The 22,473-nt window shown below is 54.6% G+C and overlaps 1 protein-coding gene across 4 annotated transcripts in view; it reads right to left on the bottom strand.

Annotated features, from left to right (window-relative positions):
• TSPAN18 (tetraspanin 18) overlaps nucleotides 1-22,473 on the bottom strand; it is a 182,473-nt gene that overhangs the window by 7,199 nt on the left and 152,801 nt on the right. For 2 of the 4 annotated variants that reach the window (XM_029207434.1, XM_029207431.1), the window contains exons 4-9: nucleotides 21,541-21,619; nucleotides 16,134-16,206; nucleotides 13,589-13,783; nucleotides 7,774-7,848; nucleotides 6,518-6,616; nucleotides 5,787-5,969 (exon numbers count right to left, since the gene is read on the bottom strand). In XM_029207434.1, the coding sequence (XP_029063267.1) occupies nucleotides 5,787-5,969; nucleotides 6,518-6,616; nucleotides 7,774-7,848; nucleotides 13,589-13,783; nucleotides 16,134-16,196 (615 nt within the window). In that variant the 5' untranslated portion in view covers nucleotides 16,197-16,206; nucleotides 21,541-21,619. Of the gene's footprint in view, nucleotides 1-5,786; nucleotides 5,970-6,517; nucleotides 6,617-7,773; nucleotides 7,849-13,588; nucleotides 13,784-16,133; nucleotides 16,207-17,755; nucleotides 18,164-21,533; nucleotides 21,620-22,473 lie in introns of those variants that run through there. The other 2 variants (XM_029207433.1, XM_029207432.1) reach the window with 2 other exon arrangements.

Genomic DNA, 22,473 nt, shown 5'->3' with positions numbered 1-22,473 from the left:
GCAGTATTTTAAACTTTTTCATTATTATTAGATGTGTTACAGGAATCTGTGATCAGTGATCTTTGACGTTACTACTACCTCTCGCTGATGGCTCAGATGATGGTGAGCATTATTTTTTTAGCAATAAAGCATTTTAAAATTACGGTATGCACACTGTCTTTTTAGACAGAAGGCTATTGCACACTTAATAAAGTGTAGTGTAAACATAACTTTTATAGGCACTGGGAAACCAAAAAATTCGTGTCCCTCTCTTTATCACGGTGGTCTGGAATGGAACCCGCAGTATCTCTGAGGTGGGCCTGTACTTACTTTTTCTAGGCCTCACTTGCCCCATCCAGAAACTGGGGCTATGTAGGCTAACTACTTCAGAGGGTTGTGTGAGGATAAAATGAGATGCTGCAGACAAAGCACGTTGAACAGGGTTGGCAGGCAGCCAGCCCTCGGTCCCGTTAGGACCATGCTGTCTCCCTCTGTGCCCCTGGGTGGTGGGAAATGTCTGAGTGCAGAGTTGGGTGTGTGGGTTTACCCTCTATGGCCCTGGGGATCCGTGCACGAGACACACACACACACACACCCTGGGGATCTGTGCACAAGACACACACATACACACACACACGCCCTGGGGATCCGTGCATAAGACACACACACACACGCACACAAACACACGCTCTGGGGATCCGTGCATGAGACGCACATGCACACACACACACACACACACACTCTGGGGATCCGTGCACGAGACACACACACACACACACACACCCTGGGGATCCATGAACGAGACACACACACACACATACACACACACACACACGCCCTGGGGATCCGTGCACGAGTCACACACACACACATACACACACACGTCCTGGGGATCCGTGCACGAGACACACACACACATACACACATACACACACACGCCCTGGGGATCCGTGCACGAGACACACACACACACACACACGCCCTGGGGATCCGTGCACGAGTCACACACACACACATGCCCTGGGGATCTGTGCACGAGTCACACACACACATACACACACACCCTGGGGATCCATGCATGAGACACACACACACACACACACACACACATACACACACACACACGCCCTGGGGATCCATGCACGAGACACACACACACATACACATACACACACACCCTGGGGATCCGTGCACGAGACACACACACACACACACACCTATACTACAAGGGGACAGGAGGAGCAGTAAATCCCTTCCTGAGCTTGAAGTTGATTTTATGTGCCTCACCCGGGCCGGTGGGTGGGAGCTGTCCCCAGAGGGAAGATGTCCCTGCACCCCTCATCTGCTGTGGATGAGGTACCTGGGGCCCTAGCTGCTCGTCTGCCCTCTGTTGGGCTGTGGCACCAAAGACCCTTTGGGTCCCCGGGCTGAATCGAGCAGACCAGTTGGCTGATGGAGGCTCTGGTACTGAGACGCCCTCGGAGGGAGCAGTGAGGGCAGGGGGTGAACGGAAGATGCCCCCAACACTCAGCGAGTGTCCGCCCTGGCCGGAGCTCTGCTGTGGCCTCAAGTGCTTGTTACGACTTAGTCCCCATTCCAGCCCCTCAGGGAAGAGGGAAGAAGGGAGGGAGCAGCTGACTACTTGCTCAAGGTCACACCAAGGAGGCAGCGAAGCGTATTTACACTGAGGGAACTCCAAGCTCCCAGGAGCTGCATCAGGAAGCCTCGGTTCTCGCTCACCCAGGCGGGGTCCCTGGCTCAGGGCCCGGAGCTGCCTACAGCCCGGGTATCACCTCTTCCTCACCCTCAGGATGGATGCCCACCCCTTATCCTGACCCTGCCCAGCAAGACGCTGCAGGGGACCATCTCTCCCCAGGCTGCCACCACAGACTGCGAGTCCCCTAGCTGTGCCGCCGTCGCCAGCACCCATCCTCCGTCTCTGCAGAGAGAGAACATCCCCCACCCCTGGCTCCCGACCAGTTGCCGCGCCCCCCAACCTAATCTGACAGAGGGCAGCTAGGCCAGAGGTGCCAGCACGAAGGCCACCCACATTTACACGTCCAGCATGGACCTTCCCCCGAGCCCTCTAAGTCCAACTGTCCGCTGGCTACCACTGCTTGGAGGTCCCAAAGGCACCTCACACTCAGCTTGCCTCAGACCAGATCTGAGGTCTTCCCCCAAACCAGGACCTATGGAGTCCCCCTCACCACTGCCTCATCCTGCCTTCCCCAAAGTCGGCCTACCACCATGTTACCTCCTGATTCATTTCTCAGATCCGTACACCTCTCTGCGTCTCCACTGCCACCATCCTGGTCTAACCCAGCATTGTTTCTCACTGGGACCAGTGTAAAAATCCATCCTGTTCGCTCAGGTCCATCTCTAACCCCTGGCCACTGAGCAGCCAGGGTGCCAACATGGCCACAACCCCACATAGAACTCGACATGGGCTTCTTTGCTTTTCTAGCATCTTTGCCATGGGCCCGTCAGCACTGCATGGTCTGGCCCTGCTGATACCCTCGCTTTGAGCTAGTCTTGCCTCATTCACTGTGCTCCAGCCCTACTGGCCTTCTCTTGGTCCCTGGAACACACCATGCTCCCTCCTACCCCAGGGCCTCTGAACAGGCTGCGTTCACTCTCTGGCTGGAGTGCTCTTCCCTCGTCAGGAGGATGAGAGTGTAGTACTTTATGTCTAGAGGAGACACAGCAGCATCCATAGTCACAACCCACCAGGAAGTGGGTGGGGCGCACTGAGGATAAAGCAGAGAAACAGCGATGCTGTGGGGAGAGAACACTTAAGACCACCCTGAGAAGTGGGAAAAATGGATGCTTTCCTCTTGGTGGTCACCATACTGGCCTGGAGTCAATGTCTAGCAAGATCACCATCTCCTGGTACACTCCCTGATATTTTTTTTCCAGCAGGGGAATACATTCTTTAATTGCCTGGGTGAATATTTTGACCTAGGGAAGGCTGAGGAATGAGCAGGAGAAGCTGCCATGGTGGATTCAACTCATACCAATGGAGGAGCCCGGTTATTCATCACGGATCACCTTTGGGGATTTCCTTGTTCCTCTTCATTGGCACTCAGTGATAAACAGGGCTGGTGGACTAGCTCAACACCCATAGGTGAGTGCGCTCTGCCTTAGCTCCTGACAGCCATATGACTGAGTCCTGGCCAGTGAGACCAAAGCAGAAGCCTGATGGGGGTTTCTGGGAAAGAAGCTGATGCCACCTTCTTCCTGTCTTCAACATGGGTGGGATGTCTGGAGCCATGGCAGCCATTTTGCCACCATGAAGTACTAAGCACAAAGAAAGGCCACAAGGATCACAGAGACTAGGCCTTGATGGACATGATGGAGCCACTGATAAATATGAGGAGCCACTGTCTTCCAGAATTCTTGCCATTTGCTTCAACCCTTTTAGTTTAGATTTTCAGTTACTTGGAATCAAACATGTTGTTCACTGACTCAGAACTGCGATGAGGATGTGAGGCAAATTCAGAAATGCATCCTGGGCTTCAGGGAAGTGGGCTTTGGAGAAAAATCAAATAGAAATAGTCCCTCAGCAGAAGCTTTTAAAAGGGAAGAATGCTCAGGAGGGATGCTGGTGTCTCAGGAAAGGAATCCCAGGAGTCAATCTCTGGGAATCCTCATGAGAAACAGGGGAAGAGTCATCGTAAAGAACTAATGTAGCCGCACAGGGACCTCTCTGATGAACTTCAATTTCAAAGCCATACCCAGGAGATGGAAGGAGGCATCATAATGGCGAATGAATCCAGAAATGGGAAGCATGTCAGGATGAAGCCCTAAAAGAACAGGGCCCATGGGAAGCCTCCCTGAACAATTCACAAGTGGCCTTAGGATAGAAGCTTGGCTGTGGGCAGCAGGCAGTCCTAATGGTAGAAGTTTTTTTGTCTTTATCAACCCCCAGCTGTGCTGGCTGCTCTGCTTCACGGAGTTGTCAGTGTCCCAGGCGCCTTGATGCTCTGACATTCTAGGGGGCCACCCTCCTCTGCAAGGTTTGAGGTGGCTGTCACCATGGCTGTCACCAAGATGGCTGTCACCACCAGCCAGGGGTTGGGCGGGGGGAGAAGGAGGGGCAGGCACAGTGCTTGCTCTTAAGGACGTGACTCCATTGCACAGCTCACCTCTGCTCACCTCCCTTCAGCTAGAACTGGGTCATATGGCTTAGCTGCAAGGGAGGCTGGAAAGGGGGGCTTTACCTGGTGGTCATGGGGTCTCTAAACCTCCTCTTTCCAAGGAGGAAAAATGAACCGAGCATGGCAGCCAGCAGTCTCTGCCACTGTGTCGGGAATCTGAGGTCCGGAGCGTGTGTCTTGGCCAAGGTGACACAGCTGCTAACAGCCCAGGTCTGCCTGACATCACAGCCTGAAACATCCCCCCACACCCGGCAGCCTCTCCTCACGGCTGAGACCTAACTCCTGGGGCGCTGCCCCTGCCCCCAGCTCATAGCAGCCTGATTCCAGGACCTTTGTGTCTTTATTTAGGTCTCTTTCCCCCAGTGCAGGGAGGCCGGACCATAAGGGGTAGAAGAATGTGGCTTCTTGGACATGATGAGTCCTTGGACATGACATGAGCAGGTGCAGGGGAGGAGGGTGCTGAGTTCATGAGGCAAAGCTGAGGCTGGAAAGAGTCTCATCAGACAGTCAGGGTCAGGCCGCAGCCCAACTCCCACCCCCTCCGCCCCCCGGGACTCTAAGAGGCCAGACTTGAGCCTCGCCCCCATCCCACCCCAGTCCCTTCTAGCCCATCATCCAGTTCTATTTTCTTTAGAGTAAAATTATTATTTCATGTGAAATTATGACTTGCTATGTGTTGGCTGCTTGCTTGTCATCTGCTTCCTCTAACCAGACTGTAAGCCCCGCAGGAGCAGGGGTCTTGTCTGCTGTCCCCTGCTGTGTCCCCTGCACCTGGCACTCTGCCATGAGAGCCTCATCAAAGGCCGAATCAAGCGAGGGGTGTGGGGCTCAGGTCACCCTCATTCTCCCCCCACTGCTCTGCCTAGCCTGGTCTCACACACACCCCTGAGGTGTATGGGGACTGGTCAGTGGGAAGGGGATCAAGGTCAGGGGCACTGTCTGCCTCACAGAGGGGGCAAAGCAGGTGCCCTTGCAGCCCCCAGAGGTGGTGCACACAGGAAGGGAAAGGGCTTCTTCTGAGACCGAGATGAAGTCCTTGGGTTGTAAAAGAAGCCAAGAAGTCTAGGAGCTTCCCAGACTCTGGAGACTAAGGTCAGGGAAACCTTGCTCCCGTGGGATCCGGAGGTGCTCCCACATGGCAAAGGTGAGCTTCCCTCCAAATAAAATGCACAGCTGAGGAGGGGCCCCCACTGTGTAATTCTGTTTCTGGCTCCTGACACCTGCATTACCAGAAGCTCAGGGAGTGTTCTACCTGGAACACTGGAAAACTCCTAGTCACCCCTGAACCCCAGCCAAAAGGCCCACTCCTCAATCAGTGCCTGATTGATTATTGATGTCTGTGCAGACATGCGAACGAGGCGGGCTCTGGAGGTCAGACACTGGCTGCACTGGGCATCAGGGCTCTGAATGCTCACAGCCATTGATGGACTGTCTGACATTCTCATCCTTTCCCCCTTTTGGTTGGATCTCAGGAGCATGCATGGAGCCTTCCTCAGCCCCCGTTCAGGAGTCCCATATCACAGCCAACATTTCCGTGGGATTCCCTGAGTGCCTTCAGACCTTCAGGGCCCAAACCGTCACCCACCCAGCTCTGGCCACCCAAGCCCAGATGGACAGGCTTCCCCTGCCTGGGGGAGCGGGGCCTGGTACCTGCTTGTTCAGGAACAGGTCCCTTCCCAGGAGGCATTCCTCCCTGCTCAGCAGGACCCCGTCCCGACGCTGGGGTTCTCTCCGGCAGCAGGCCTCCGGCACCTCGTCACTATCCAAAGTCAGGAGTCGGAAAACTGATGCAAACTTAAAGTCTTCAGGCCCGTTGACCCCACAGCAACCAAACTAGGAGGAGAGCAAAGAGAAGGGGGGATGGGAGCTGGACCCAGGTATGAGGGTGCAGAGACACACAGTCACTTCAAAGGCCACCGTGAAGCAGCGGGTGGGAGCAGAGTCAAGACCCAGGTGTGGGTTGGCTGCTCCTCCTGTGCAACCGTGTGAAAGTCACTCAGCTTCTCTGAGCCTCCAGCGTCCTCATCTGTAAAGTGAGGGTGGTGGTAACCATTCCTACCTCACCGGCACTTAGCACTCAATAAATAGTTGCTATGATTACTATCATCGATGACCGTTACAACGACCGTTACAATTGCTCGAGGACTCAAGACAGGGAGAGCAAACAGGTTTCCTCCCGAGTCTGGACTGTGAGGCATGGGCAGCGGCTGCCAGCTGTGCGAATGGGGGTTCTGAGGCCCGGTCCGGGCTGGGTGGATCAGTGCCTGATTGATTACTGATGTCTGTGCAGACACGTGAACAAGGCGGGCTCTGGAGGCCAGACACTGGCTGCACTGGGCATCAGGGCTCTGAATGCTCCCAGCACCCCTGGGGCCACTCACTGTGATCATGACCGAGTTCCAGGTGGCAGAGAAGACGTCTGTGTCGTTGTTGCCCTGGTAGTGCTTGGTGAGCTCCTTGGTGAAGAATTCGCGGGTGAGCTGGAGGCAAAGGGAGGGGGCAGGATGAGATCTACAGCAGCTTGATACAGCTCCCCTCCCTGGCCTCTCCAGTGACCTGCTCCGGGGGAGGGAGGGGGAAGGCCTCAGCGTCCTGGTGCCAGTGACCCTCCTCCCAAGCAGCTAACTTGGGGCAGGCCCTCACCTCCAACCCCAGGACCTGTGGCCTCCCTGCATCATCAGATCCCCGACATGAAAACGCAGTCTACCCACACGGGCCTCGGCAAGCCTGAGGCCAGGGCCACCTGGGAACCTCCACCGCCCCTGCAGCTCCTCCCAGAGGGAAGTCTGGTCCACAGTGGGGCGCTCGCCCCCTCAAGCCGCCGCCACCCGCCGCCCTGAGCTGTTCCTCAGACAGAGCCAAGTGGATGCACTGCGTCCCAGGCCCTGAAGAAGCCACCGTGTGAGAGGTATGACCCTGCTGCCTGCTGCAGGGAAGGGCGGGGACCCGGGTGATTGGAGCCTCTGTGATAAGGTGGTCTATAGGGGCAAGGTGCCCAAATTTCATACTTGTCAGGGCCTCATCCAAGAGGGCTCTGTCCTGTTCTCCCGCATGGCACACATTCTGTGCTGGGGGGACAGCCTTTTTTTTTTTTTTTTTTTGTGGTACGCGGGCCTCTCACTGTTGTGGCCTCTCCCGTGGCGGAGCACAGGCTCCGGACGCGCAGGCTCAGCGGCCATGGCTCACGGGCCCAACCGCTCCGCGGCGTGTGGGATCCTCCCGGACCGGGGCACGAACCTGTGTCCCCTGCATCGGCAGGCGGACTCTCAACTACTGCGCCACCAAGGAAGGTCCAAGGGACAGCCTCTTTGACTGTCCTCAGACTGTCAGATGACTACTGCTGGGCCACAGCTGGGCAAGGTGTGGAATGGAAGATTCTAGAACCAGGTGCGGGGTTGCACCAGATGCTTGGGAAGAGCAGAGACCCTTAAGGGCCCTCTGACTCTGACCTTCTGGAAAAGCCTTTGCAGGGAGAGGCTCACTGGGGTCTCTCTTTGGGCTGTGGGGCCTTGCTGGGCCGGTGGGTTGTGACTTGGGCTGGAACTCCTGGATGAGAGGGCACTGACTCTGTGAGACCCTCTGGGGAGGGAGGGGCTGGCCGTGAATGGGGCCGGAGCACACGGGGCTCAGTACGTACGTTCTCCCTGAAGATGAAGGCCAAGATGGCCGCCGAGAGCTCCGCCAAGAAGATGATCAGGATGAACAGGAAGAACTGCAGAGAGAAGGGGGCAGGCCCGTGAGCCCCGAGGGCGGGGGGGAAGGGGGCAGGTGACCGCTTGCCGAGGCACCCTTCCATGGGTCACACGATTGACACAACGTACTGATTCTGAGAGACTGAGGAACTTAACTGCCGTAAGCCAGACATTTTTCGTAATAAACACACCAACAATCCATCTTTGGAGCCAACAGGGTTGTCCCTCTCCTGGATCCTGTCTCTTCCAGGCACTTTATCCTCATCCCAGGAAGACCCCAGGTCATATACCCTCCCTGACTTTTCAGCGCTGACAGCTGCTGCCCCATAGCGGTCCCGAGGTTTCTCCAAACTCCTTGGTCTGAGGACTGCTTTTGGGGAGAGCTTAGGACGGAGAGTGAGATGATCCGTCCAGGATGCAGACATGAGACATCCCCTAGACCTGCCAAAGGCTTTGTTTTGTTTTTTTCAGTGTCCAAACCCAAGGAGAGCCCCTGGCTTAAACAGATCAGCCAGCACAAGGCGTGCGTTGTTCACTCCTTACCCACAGGGGCCGGGGGTGGGGGGGAGGTCTCGCCAGGTTCAAGTCCATGGTCTCTGGTTTCATAGAGGCTTGCTTGGCATCAGAACCCGACACCTGTCCCACGGTCTCCTTTCTGTTTAGCCCCCATTTCCACAGGGGAGGAAACAAGCCAGAGAAGGAGAATAACCTTCCTTTCCAAAGGTGTGCAGCTCAAAAATTTGAGACCAAATCCTGTCCCCTTAATCCGGCTCCTTTCAGAGCACCACACACCCCTTCCCTCTCTGCTGAAGGGCACAGTTCAGGGCTGGCCTGGAAGTGGGTCTTCTGAACCCTGGGGCTCTGGTTCCAGCAGGTCAGGGGCAGGCTTGCTGTAGTCAGCTGTGTGGGGTGACCTTGGACTGAGGTTGGGAGTCAGAGCTCCCTAACCAGAAAGGAGAGTGACAGAGGGACACCTGTATCCCCGGGCAGGCTGCCCCTGGCCACGATGCCCATTCCATCCCCCTCCACTTCCACAAGCTCGTCCTTGGGCTGAGAGGTATGTTCCCCACCTCTGCAGCCTCTCACCCCTGTGACAGTGATGGAGGGCCCTGGCAGGGCTCCTGGCATCTCCATTTGGCTGGTGACAGACGGTCATCCAGTTCTCTTTCACATGGCCTCCACGGAGCCCCGCCCCACCCTCTGCCCTTGCGGTGGAGTTGCTGGCTGTCCTCAGGCTGGCAAAGAGCGGCCTCGGAAACGGTTTCCACCCCAGCGACGTGACTGAGCTGTCTCTGCCTATCAACCTCGGCTTAGACAGTTATAAACTATGGATGAGACAGAACTCGGGAACTCCACGTGCTCATAACTCTGGGAGCTTGCGTGTGCTTTCCAGGGGACTTAGCACCGTGTCAGCGAGATGATGCAGGTGAAGCGCTGTGCACGAGGCTGGCACGATGTGAGCACGGCTTAGATGGTGGCTCAGAACCAAGAGGAAGCATGGCCTTCCTGAAGACAAGGGCTGGCGTGGGCGATCTCCGGGAAAATAACAATAGCTACAATCTATGGGGTGCTTAACACCTAAGCACTGTGGCTCTTACACGGGTGATTTCATTGAACCCTCTGGGCAGCCTGTTGATAAGCCTGGCAGTTATCAACACCACCTCTGTTCTACTGATGGGGAAACTGGAACCCTGAGAGGGTAGAACTTGACCAAGCTGGCTCAGATGGGATAAACACAGGAACTCTGATACCAGAACACAGCCTCCTAACACCATGTTATCCTGGAGCCCAGAAGAGCCTCCAAATCTTAAGACTTTCAGATGGCCTGCAGGATCTCTTGTGGATCGACACCAATCCTTTTGCTTTCACATTTATCAAATGCTTATATGTGCCAGGAACAGAGTTAAACAAGATGCATATTTTCTTACTGAACTCTGATCACAACACTATGTCTGGGAAGGAGGTATTATTATCTTCATTTTACCTATGAGGAACCTGAAGTTCAGAGAAGTTAAGTAACTGACCCCAGGTCACACAGCCAGGAAGTGGCAGAGCAGGGATTAGAACAAGGTTTTTCTGACTCCAAAGCCCATGTTCTTACCCACACCTCTGAGACCACCTCCTCTCTGTTCCTTCATTCTAGGGCTGTTTATTGAGCACTTATGCTGTGCCAGGTACTGTGCTAGATACTGGTAAACCAATACACATAAGGCAGATGTGGTCCCCATCCTCATGGAGTTTCCACTGAGCCAAGGTTCATGATTCATGAAATGAAATTCATGAGATGAAAAACATAAGATTCATGAGATGAAATTAAAGAATGAACCTGGTAACTCACTCCTTGATGGGGAAAGCGGGCCTCCCCAGAGGAATGGGGTCTGCAGATCTCCTGGCCATTGCTCCTGCCTGGAGCAGGTCTCCCCAAGCATGGGGACTGAGGGATAATATGAGTGTGTGAGTTTAAGTCACCTGAAGCAAAGTGCAGGGCTTTGGGGCCAACATCGGTAACAACGTCACTTCTGCTAACTTCTCCGGCATGAAATAATTTTCTCCTGCTTGACAGGGTTACTACTGGTTATTTGGAGGTGTTCCTCCTGGACCTGGCCACAGGGCTGGTGCTTCCTGGGGCTTCGCCTAACCAGGGCCTTTCCCAGGGTTTGTTTGCCTTGAGTTAATCTGACCTCATCCCATTTGCCTAAGGACACATTTGCCAGTAATTCCTGAACTTACTGGACACATTTGCCAGTAATTCCTGAACTTACACTTATCATACTTTTAGGCTCAGAAAATTAATCAAGGGGTAAAAACTGCTCTTTTGCCTACTTGTGAGCATCTCCAGACTTTTCTAAGCCATCTGCCTACAGCATGTCAGCTTTTAGTTCTCGTTTCTGATAATATTTAGCAAATTTACATACTTCATGAACAATTCAGCTCATTTATCACTTTTAAATTACACTCATCTCTTTTTGCTCTTCTCTTTTCCAATGTAGCAGGTCTTGGTTATAAAATATTTTTAAAATGTGAATCTTTCTAAAAATGGGTTAAAAACATTCCTCGAACTAGTTATAGGTAAGCAACTAGGGAAAAGGGGATGCCACACAATCTCACCAATAGGCTGAAATTGTTCCATGGTACGTGAAGATGCTGTAAAACTGATCAACAGGAGTGTTTGGAAAATGTGTTTTTAGAAGAGTTGATCGTTAGCTGACATTAGACTCACTGTCTCCAGGGCTAAGGGTCACTGGCACCCCTTGGGGTTTAGAGGCAGAGGGGTGCCCAGCTAACTCTTTTCCCCAGGCCTCCTCTCTCTGCAAGCCTTTAAGCCACAGTTCCAGAGGTGACTAAAGTCACTCTCTCTTGGCTTCTCTCAAGATAAGTCTTCCCTCCTTCCCTGAAGGGCAAGGAGGCGGCTCAGACTTCTTAAAAGGATGCAGTGGCCGGGAGGGGTGAGACCTGGGGCCCCTCTTCAGCTGGAACCACCACACAGCTGAGTCCAGGTTGGAACAGAAAGCAGATCTTCCTATTTTTCATGAATCTTTCTGAAAACCTTCCAGAAGCCGTGGTGGCCCTAGAAACACGCAAGCATGCATACCACACACACATACAACACATAGGTATAGGCACACACATGGAGAACCTGACATATTTTGCACATAATTTGCGGTGAGTTTTGGATCACTTGAGTCCATTGCAGGTTAGGAGCCTCTGGATCAGCCCTGGTCTGAGACAGCAGACCTGAATCCAAGACTCCCCGGGCTTTGACCTGCGCTGTGACCTCAGGGTTGTGTGTGTTAGGGTTCTGAGAGAGAGAGGGGAGGGGAGGGGAAGGGGAGAGAGGGGAGGAGAGGAGAAGGGGGAAAGGAAGCAGGGGAAGTGAAGAAAGACAGAGGCAGGGAGAGGGGGCAGAGGTGGGCGGGGGCGGGGGCGTGGTCCAGGAGAAGGGGAAGGAAAGGCATTAGGCACAGAAACCAAGAGGAAGGCAGAGATAGAGAGACAGGAAGACAGAGGCCGAGAAAGAGCGAGAAAAGAAAGGGAGAAACACACATAATGAGACTTAAGAGACAGAAGGGAGGAAGGAGGCAGAAGAGGGGATGGGAAGGGGTGACTTCAAGGTTCGGTGGGCACACCGGCCACAGCCGGGACTTAACTCTCTCTCAGGGGACTTGGGGCAAACCTCCTCCTACCCCGGGGTCTCAGCCTTCTCCCCTAAGCACTGGGGAGAGCGATGTGTTGTCCAGCTGGCAGGCTCTGAGGGAGCCACTTAGCTCGAGAGGGCTTGCGAGGCCTCCAGCCTGCTCCTGGCCCAGAGCCCCAGCCCGGCTTCCTGTCTTGGCTTCAGGGATGAGCCCATTAACGTTGGATGAGCCCTGGGGGCTGAGATGCAGGGTGGGCAGAGGAGTGATGTAGGAAGGGAGCTCTGGTGTGTCCTGGGACCCATACTCAGCTCCTTTCAAAGTCCCCAGCTCCCCAAGCCCAGACTTTTCCCTGCACCGTCGGACACTGTACAGAGCTCTCCACCAGGGGGCGCCCTCGAGTTTCTTTGTTTCTCTCCAGAAGGAAAGTTTGCATTGCTTACCCTGCTGCCCAAGGCCAGAGGGACCCAGGGCGCCTGAGTCACACACATCACAGCTGATTTCACTTTCTATCTGTGACATGAATGGAGAGTGTCCAGTCTGTTCTAATCTGGGGAGGAGGCATTTGTGCAGATCTCTGCTTCCCATAGCCACTGGTGCCGGCTCATCGGCAGGAGTGGACAGACGCCTTGCAAGCCCACGTCACTGACCAGCCCATGTCTCCCTATCACTTAACCCCTGACCCACGCAGCTGCTCACCCATGAGGAGCGTCTGCAAGCTGGCCCTTCCACGCACACACTTCTAAGCTGGGCCGTTTTTAACCTACCCTCCAGCAGGACTGCGCTCTACCCGGTTTTCCTAGCCCGCGGGGGCACAGGACCTCATAGGAGAGGAAGCCCCATCACCAAGGCCAGGGCAGTAAGCAGAGGCCCAAAGGGCCACAGCCCATGTGAACCCAGAAGACCAGAGAAACAGGACATTCACCGCTTGTCTTGTTCGGCTCCAACCTATAGCTGAGCTGGTTCGCCCCTCACTTAACGAGAAGACACTAAAGCTCAGAGAGGTTAAGAAACTAGACCAGAGTCACATCATTAGTTACGAGACAGAGCAGAGCGCACACACAAGCCCAGGCCTGCCCAGCTCATCCTCGTGGGCTCGCCTGCCTCTCACCAGCCTGTCCACCAGGGAGGGGACGGCCACTCGGCCCCTGATACATCTATAGCACCTAGTGAGCTATGTGGCCTGTAATAGTGGGTCAAGGACTGTTTATTTAATGAATAAAGGCCCTTCAGAGGTCATATCATTTCTATTCTAGAAGTGGAACTGCGAAAGCTGAATGATTTATCTGATAGCTATCTTAGCTCTCTTACCACAGAGTTATATATTCGAGGTCTTACAAGCAAGTAGAAAGCATCACGAGTCAGCGTTCTCAGCTGACCCTGCCTTGGAGAAGCCTGGCTGTTCAGACCTGGAGTCCAAGGCCGCTGTCCACGGGGGAGCAGCTCACCCACACGGCAGGCACGGGTCCAAGCTCAGATGCATGTAGGAAGGGCTGGTGGTCCTCCCACTCCTGGAGGATGGCCTACTCGGCTCAGACCTCAGTGTGAGTCCCCCGTAGTGTGGACACAGGGCCCCCAACACCCAGCCCGGGGCACCCATGGGTGGGGTGGAGGATGGGGTACTCACCAACAGCAGCAGACACTTGTTCTCCCGGACGGCCCCGCAGCAGCCCAGGAAGCCGAGCAGAAAAAGCAGGCCCCCCATGGCCAAGAGGATGTAGGCGCCCGTGATGAGTAGGGGGTTGGCGGCCACGATCTCCCGGAAGCCGGTGGGGTCCACCATGACCCAGATGCCGATGCCCAGCAGGCAGGCCCCACCCAGCTGCTCCCCGGGGCCAGTCAGGAGAGGGGAGAAGAAACAGGCAGACACGGAGGTTAGACACTCCACACACACACGCCATTTCCCTGAGCGAGGCCCTGGGGCGGAGGCGCTGAGTGCCCGGTGGACTGGGCACAAACTCCATTTGCTGCTCGAGTCAATGTCCTGGCAGTGTTTCCCTCTGCTCTGGATTCCCCTGCGTACCCTGACCTGCGGCGTGTCACGCAGCCTCCACACCTAGCCTCTGACCCACGCCCCGCCTCGGGCTGCTGAGAACCATGTCATGTAGAGTTTATCCACCACTTTTATATTCTCCTTAAATGTTAGAGCTGCTGGGTAATGAGGTCATTCAGTCCAACCTTCTGATTCCACACTGAGCCCCAGAGGGGACCAACGAACTTACTGAAGGTCACACAGCAAGTTCACGGCAGAGCCACGGCTGAACCCCAGGCCTCCCTGACTCCAGCCCCAAGGACCCTCGCCAAATCCATGAACATGCTCTGACACCTATGCTGGGAAAACACAGACAAAAGCCACCCTCTTTGTCCTCAACAGGAGCTCTCAGTTGGGTTGGGGTCACCACTCTCACATCACATTCTTTTTATGTCTTCATCTCCATGGCCCTCGTCTCCATGCCTTACTTATCTTTGGAGAGAGGCAGCTTAGTCCAGAGAAAGGGCTGTACCACTTATTAGCTGTGTGACCTTGGGTAAGTGGCTTAACCTCTCTGAACCTTGGCTTCCCCGTGGTTAAAAGAAGATACTGTTTCCCACCTCCCAAGGTGGCCCCGAATAAGAAGAAAGGACAGAACGGACGTGAAGGTGTTTAGCAGGGTTCAATAAACATCTGTTCCATCGGTCTTGGGCACAGACCAGCATTGGAAACAGACCTGTTGCAGCAGAAACCGTTTGGCATCATCAGATTTTAAAGGCTGGGAAGTGTTTGAAATCCCCGTGTCGTGGGAGGACCTGAGGAATGACAGAAAACTGCTGAGCTTTGGCTTGGCTGGGGGCTCTGTAAGCTGGGGGAAGAGCTGGATGGTTTGGGGCAAGAGGCGATATTTTCAGGTGCGGTGGTGGGACGGGGGAGGCAGAGAGGCCTGAGGGACCCCGGGACAGTGAACGACAGAATCTACATTTTCGCCGTCTGCTGCCCAACGCCTTTCTCCTTGGTCTCCCCACAAACCTCCAGGGAAACCTCCTCATAGCTGTTGAAGGTTTGGGGCTTTAATAATTGTGTGCTGAGTTCTGCTTCAAGGGCGGGGCTCAGGCATGAACTGGGCGGCCCAGGATGACTCAGCCCCATTTCACCTAGGGACACTGGGGCTGCCCAGGGCCACCCAGCTTGGAAGTTGGGTCTAGAATTCAAGTCTGTGGGGCTCCCTGCTCTTCAGGATTAGGAGCAGGGGAGGGAATCCAGGAGAGTTGCTGAAATGTACAAATAGATGGTGACAGACAGACGGACAAGAGTCAGTCTTGACCAGAAGAGGCCTCTCTTTCCTAGTGACCCAGCCCTGGGGGACATCAGTAGATGTTTACTCATCGAGGTCTTGGCTGCACTAAGGTCAAAGGTTGAGGTGGGGTCACACGATGAGCGTGGCTCTGCTCCTGGGAGAGGCCATGGGTCTGAGCAGAGCAGGTGAGCTGTGCTACAGGGCGCTGGGCTGGCCACCTGAGCCCCCAGGGCCTCTGTTCTTTCACGCATAGAATCCATAGGTTGGATGGGGATGGAGCTGACACATTCCAGGCACTTCCTAAACTAATCTTGCTTCATTTGCAAAAAACCTGCTGAGGGAGGAGATTAAAGGATGAAGATACTGAGGTTCAGAGGGGTGAAATGTGTTTCAGATCACAGCTGGAGAGATGCAGAGCTGGGCTTTGAACCCAGGTCTCTTGGTCCCAGAGAGGTTTCAGGTTTCATCAGGTGGCTCCATCAGCTCCGCCCATCCAGCTCTGCTGCGCATAACTGCTCTGGGGGGTCAGGGCTGGGTGGGGCTCCCTGCTGCCCTCTGATCACCCCCATCCTCCCCCCCCCACAACTCCCTACCAGGGGTCAGATTTCAAGATAGTAGCCAGGACTGAGGCCCCTATCTTTTCTTTTTTAGAATAGCTGAAGCATCATCCCAGGGGCTGTGCAAAACATCTCTCCTGTGATGGTGGGCGCTACGAGTGGGGTGGGCACTGCTGGGGGCCTCCCCGCCGTGAGCCCCCAGCTGGGCAGGTAGAGCTGCTTCTAGCACTGGCCCCCGTTCCTGTTCCTGGGACTCAGCCCCATGTGACTTTCAAGCCGCAGTCAGTCCTGCCCACCCCGCAGAGGCCTGGGGAGACCCTGGGAATGTTCCAGGAATACTTACAAATATGAAGAAATTGAATACAAACATCAGATACTTCATGCAGCTCAGACAGTCGCCTTCCATGGTGCTCCCCCTACAAAACAGCAAGGCCCTCTCAGCCTTCCCACTGGGGGACCCCATCCGAACAGATCTCCTGCCCCTCCCTCCTCTCCTTCTCCTTGGGGTGTCCCAGTGGCCAGCCTGCCCTTGTAGCCGATGGGGGAAGAGGGCAGCTGATAACCACCTCCTTATCACAGGGCTGGTGCTTTGCCCTGTGAGGCCAGAGTTAGGAGTGAGAACTCGAGAGCTAGCCTGCCTGGGTTCAAGCCCTGTCTCTACCATTCATTTGCTGTGTGGTCTTGGGCAAATTACTCCACCTCTCTGACTGTTGCTCTCTCCAACTTGAAAATGGAGATTAAAAACAGACGCTTCCTCCCCACAGTGTTGGGAGGATTAACTGAAATAATGCAGAAATATGCTTAGCAGGTACTCAGTGTGGCAGGTGCTCAGAGGTGTGACATCATGATGTTACTTGATTGCAGACATGAGCCTCCTATTTGGTAGATGAGACACTAAGGCTCAGGGCCTTGAGGGACTTGCTAAGGTCCTAGAGCGGGATTAGAACCCAGGTCCGACAAACTACCTACCACCCCACATACCTTCCGACTCGAAGGACCAGTCCAGTGAGGAGGGGTGTTGCAGGGAAAGAGCTGCAGGCACCTCCTGGGGCCCCAGGCCCCCAGATGCTCCCCTGCCCTGACTACCTCTATCGTGAGACTTAGAGCATCCCACCTCCCCCTGGAGTCTCCCTGTCCCTACCTAAGAGTATGCCCATGGTAGCGGGTCACTGAATACAATTCTACTCAACAAACATTTATTGTGCAACGACTGGATGCCAGGCACTGGGGCTTGAAAACAAGATGTAGCCCTGCCCCATGCCCGGGGGAAGCAGACGGCATCTGCTATCGCAAGTCATCCCTCAAGGTGCACAAGTCACGGTCATATGTTCAATATTTCTACACTTTCTTCCTGACAGCCCTGGGGAGAGGATGGGCAGACCCAGGAGGACCTACCCCTTCCCTTGTTCCAGGCCCCATCCTCCCAGCAGCCAGTGGAGGGCTGAGATTCAGTGGGGACCCATAGGTATGGTGGGCCTGTTTAGCTAGCATCTCTTGGTCCATGCCACGCTCACCAGTTGTTAAACCATTATCCTTGATGGTGGGTCATCCTTGTCTCTTGCATCATGCCCAAGCCCAGGCTCTCTTCCTCCAGAACAGGTCCCCACACCAAGCCACCAGCCCGCCGCTATCTCCTCCATCTCTGACCTTCTAGAAGCAGCAACTAACCTGCATCTAAACATGGCAGTTCCAAGCATGGGCTCTGAAGCCAGACATACCTGGGCTCCAATCCTGGCTCGTCACACCTCTCTACCTCTGTGTCTTTGGTAAGTGACTTAACATCTTGGGCCGCAGCTTCTTCATCTGAAAGTGGGCATTTAGGACCTGCGTCCTGGTGCGTTGTGAGGATTAAATGAGACGTCCTATGTCAGGGCTCTCCACGGCACCGGCTCAGAGTGGGGTGAACAGCTCGTACTAGGAACACACCTAACTTTACAGTCATAGGGCTATGACACAGTCACTGACCATGAGATCAGGACCCCAGGGCAAAGACTTGCACCCTAGGCACGGCATGCTGACCCCCTCTCCCTCGGGCACTTGGCTGATGCAACTCCATACATCTGCTGAGACCCCGTCGTCCTTGGAAAGGGGGAAGAGGACAGGAAAGAACATTCATTGAGTACCGACTCTTTGCCAGCCACGCTCCAGCTCCATGAAGTGACTGTCCTGAATCTTTCAACAACCGCATGAGGCAGGAAGCACTGTGCCCATTTTACAGATGAGGACACTGAGCCTCAGGGAGGTGAAGGTGCCCAACATCCTGGAGCTTGTAAGCATGCCCCTCAGCTCACTTCAGATCCTGTGCTCCACCTGGTCCAGGGACCACTGTTCAGGCAGACAGCAGGGCAGAAAGAGCACTGGGCTGGGAGTCTGGAGCCCCAAGCTCCAGCTCTGCAAGTCACTTCCTCTCTCTGGCCTCAGTGCCTTCACCTGCAGAACGATGGAGATGGAGTTTGACGGGCTGTCAGCTCCTGCCATCAGGCTCTGACCTGGGTGGGCTTTTAGAGGGCAGGAGGGGCGGCCCCAGTGAGATGCTGAGAAGTCTGCAGGGGGGCCAGGCTCTGGGGGCCCAGGCAAAGCTGTTCTCCAGGGTCTGATCCGGCTTCAGCTGGCTCTGGCTCTCTGGCATTTAAGGGGCATAATAAATATGGCAGCTCATAAACGGGCTACCTGTATTTATTATGTACCACATTCATTAGAGATTACATCTAATGGGTGGCTTATGGAGTGCTGGGCTCCCAGACGAGTGCAATAAAAGGTGATGTGTCTCCTGGGAAGAGCCTCTGACAACCTCAAAGGTGAAGCAGGTAGAAAAAGAGATGATGTGAGCTGGAGGGTGGATGGAGACAGGGAAGCCCAGGCGTCAGCTCCAGGGCAGGGTGCAGAGCGGACAGAGGGCTTTGCAGCCTGACAGAGGATCACATCCCAGTTGCTTAGCTGGTGGCCTGGGGTAAGTTCTTGAACTGTATACATCCGAGTTTCCTTTTCTTTAAAATTAGTATAAAAAAATAATGCCTTTCTCATAATGTATGGAAAATACTGAGAACAGAGCTTGGTGTATGGTAGCTGGCTGCCCTTGAGCTCTATGTGCCAAGGAACATGCACAATCTCATTGAATCCTCGTAAGGCTCCTGGATTTAGGTAATGTCATTTCCCTTTGTTCAGGCGAGGGAATTGAGCTTCAGAGAGATGGAATCACTTGTCTTAGGTCACACAGCATAGAAGTGCCTGAACCAGGATTTGAACCCATGTCTGTCTTAATCCGGAGCCACATCATCATTTTCAATGAATGCTAATTCCCTCGCCCCATTCATCCATTTTCCTCCAAAATTCAGGCTCGTCTTCACACCTCTTATGCCATTTTATTTCCCAGTGGCCAGAGAGACGGCCTCCTGCGTCATCGCCCACGGCCAGGCTAAAATCAAAAGACCAACAACTGCTAGCTCCACCAGCCACAGGGGCTCCTGAATGTGGGGACACACCTCCACGGCCAATTGGCCAGACAAAAGTGACAGACACATGGCACCTCCAATCGCTGCCTGGATCTGGGTGTTGGCTCCACCCACCCACGGAGCCTTTTGGACGCTAAGCCCATCACCACGCAGTGCCCTAATTTACTTCTAAGGAGAGTGGAACATAGTCTCTGCAAGGCGGATTGAGAAGAAACTGCAGACCATGGAGGTACAAAGGCTTGGCTGTTCCTCAGAAAAGATGTTCGAAAGGCACTTATGAAGGAGACGGAGGGGGCGGATCTCTGCTAAATGGAAAGGCCATGCCCTCCCTGGGGCCAGGGGTGAAAGGCCCACTGAAGTTTCCCCATTCCACGGAGCCCACAGGGTCCCGGAGCGGAGGGTGGCAGTGACAGTGGGGCTGCAGGGTCACACGGGTCCTGGCTCCACCTCCTTCTAGCCCCGGGGCCAGTGGACAAGTCACGTAAGCTCCCTGGGCCTTTGCTTTCGTGTCTGCAGAATGGGGCCAGGAATGCTGACCTGCTCAGGAAATCAGAGGACTGAGGATTGAATGATAAATAACGTATGTAGGGCTTCTCACGCCAGGCCTGACACACGGCGGTTCCTCCCCTTCCCTCCTTGCCCTGCTCTCTCAGACCCTGAGAGGGAAGGACTCTGATCCGGAGGATTTCCGCTCAGGGAGGAGGAGTGTGGTCAGTGGTTTTCATACTGGGTTCCCCGAGGCTAGCAATCTCCTGAAGTCATTTTCAGGATTTCAAGTAACACCTCACAAATCATCCCCTCCGCAACGCCTGGCTCAAGGGGCAAGTGTCTTGGGTTTTGGAGCCATTAAACCACTCCAGGGTGGGAACCCTATTTGTCATGTTGTTCAGAAGCTCTAACTGCTAGGTATGTGTGACTCGGCAGTACATGAACTAGGGAGAAAGGTATACTTCATAAATGATGACTTGGTAAAAGGCAGTGCTGTTTGACCGATAAAATCCTTTAAATCTTGAGGCCCAGAGAGAGGAAATGCAGGAGTCAGCATCACAGGCAAACTTGCCCTCGTGTGAATTCAAATCCCACAGGCGCAGGGAAAGCATGCTGGGAAAGCAGTTCAGGTGCTGTGGGTCCAGCTGCCCTTCCATGTGGGCGCCTGCCCCAGGGTGAGCCTGGGTGGGAGCCGTGGACTTGCTGCCATGGCTCTCATGGTCTCGAGACACCTGTGCCCTTCACAGCAACCCGCCCCCCCGCCCCGCCCCTGGCCTCTGAGGGCTGGTGCTTACAGATGGGTGCTTTATCATTCAACGTGACCCCCGGATGCCACTGACTGTTTCACGTATAACAAAGTCAGGTGTTTAAGGGCTTTAAGGGGAACTTTTACGTGACACTACTGTTTCTGTAAGCACTGATTTAGAATCCAGCCCTTGTATAACTTATGTCACCAGCATTTCAATAAAAGAAGTTCTTGGCCATGAAAAGGTAGAGCAGCACTGATCTGGCCCAACACCCTCACCATGGAAATGGGAAAACCAAGGCTGTGAAAGGGAAGGGGAGAGTGGCCAAGTTACAAAACCAATTAGTGAGGGATCTGGGCCTGGAGCCCTGTTTCTTGAAGCCCAGGCCATTGCCCGGTAGCTACTCTCCACACTCAATATTTTGCTTATTTATTTTGGTAGCACACACCTTCCCTTGTTAGAATGTATGCTTAGAAAGGCATGGACTTGCGCTTCCCTGGTGGCGCAGTGGTTGAGAGTCCGCCTGCCGATGCAGGGGACATGGGTTCGTGCCCCGGTCCGGGAAGATCCCACATGCCGCGGAGCGGCTGGGCCCGTGAGCCATGGCCGCTGAGCCTGCGCGTCTGGAGCCTGTGCTCCGCAACGGGAGAGGCCGCAACAGTGAGAGGCCCGCGTACCGCAAAAAAAACCAAAAAAAAGAAAGGCATGGACTTGCTTTGTTCACTGCCATATTCTTAGTGTCTAGAGCAGTGCCTGGCACATGTGGGTCCTCAATTCCTATGTCTGAATGAATGAATAAATGCAGGAAGAGTGGGAAAAGAGAAAACAGACACAGAACGGTAGAGACTCAGCAAATCAGAGAAACAGACAAAGTCAGAAAGAGAGGGAAAGATGGAGAAAGACTGAAGGAGAGAGAGAGACAGGGAAAGAGACAGAAGAAGAGATACGGGAAGGGACAGACAGACAGACTGAGAAAGGTCTGCTGGGAAGACAGGACGGTATCAGGGGATGGCACAGGGGTGCACAGGGACGGGGAAGGGGGGAGCAATTGCTGACTTGTCACCTGGGCAGTTCTGATGTCAGCGGGACAGTCTCTTGGTCAGAGGGGTTCCTGTATATTTCCGTTATTGGCCCAGCTTGTCCTGTAAGAGAGAATATTCAATTATTCTAGGAAGCCTATAAGGAGCAGCCCCATTCAAGAAGCTGCTTGTGGGGCTTCCCTGGTGGCGCAGTGGTTGAGAGTCCGCCTGCCGATGCAGGGGACACGGGTTCGTGCTCCGATCCTGGAAGATCCCACATACCGCGGAGCGGCTGGGCCCATAAGCCATGGCCGCTGAGCCTGCGCGTCCGGAACCTGTGCTCCGCGGTGGGAGAGGCTGCAATGGTGAGAGGCCCGCGTACCGCAAAAAAAAAAAAACAAAAAGAAGAAGCTGCTTATGAACACCTGACCCCCCTTCGGACACGCACGTTCTGGGCCAGTGCCTTGCTGATCTGGGCCCGTTAACGCTAATGAAAAGCTCTCAGCACCTGGGGCACTCCAGCTGCGGAGGCCCGCACTCCATGCCCGCCTTCTGCCCAGATGGCAGCTCCCGGGTGCCCTTGCTGGGGCCGCATGGGGAACCACATCTTCAAGAGACTTGTGGTTTCTGGCACGGGCTTCAGCTCTGCTGACACGCTACTGCATGTGGCTGATGAACGGGGAGAAGAGGGTGGGTGTGGTGGCCCGTACAACTGGATGCCCCCTGGATGCCCCCTGGGCATCTGCACTGATGCCTCAGCAGAGAGAGTGCTGGCAGAGCGCCGTAAATCAAACACCCTCCCCAGAAACTCTGACTCCCAGGGGAGAGAAATTTGATGCTGGAAAGGGTGCCTTAGGCTTTGCATAAGGATTTGCCAGAAGGCTCCTTTCCTCATTTCCACTGCCAGCTCCCAGCAGTGGGAATGGGGGTGTGATTTCAGCAGTCAAACGGGCCCAGATGGAGACTCCTGTTCTGTC

Source organism: Monodon monoceros, unplaced genomic scaffold, assembly GCF_005190385.1.
Source record: "Monodon monoceros isolate NGI ecotype Baffin Bay Population unplaced genomic scaffold, NGI_Narwhal_1 Super_Scaffold_7, whole genome shotgun sequence".
Classification (NCBI taxonomy): domain Eukaryota; kingdom Metazoa; phylum Chordata; class Mammalia; order Artiodactyla; family Monodontidae; genus Monodon; species Monodon monoceros.
The sequence above is the reverse complement of the archived record's forward strand: the minus strand, read 5'-3'. Positions and strand labels throughout refer to the sequence as shown.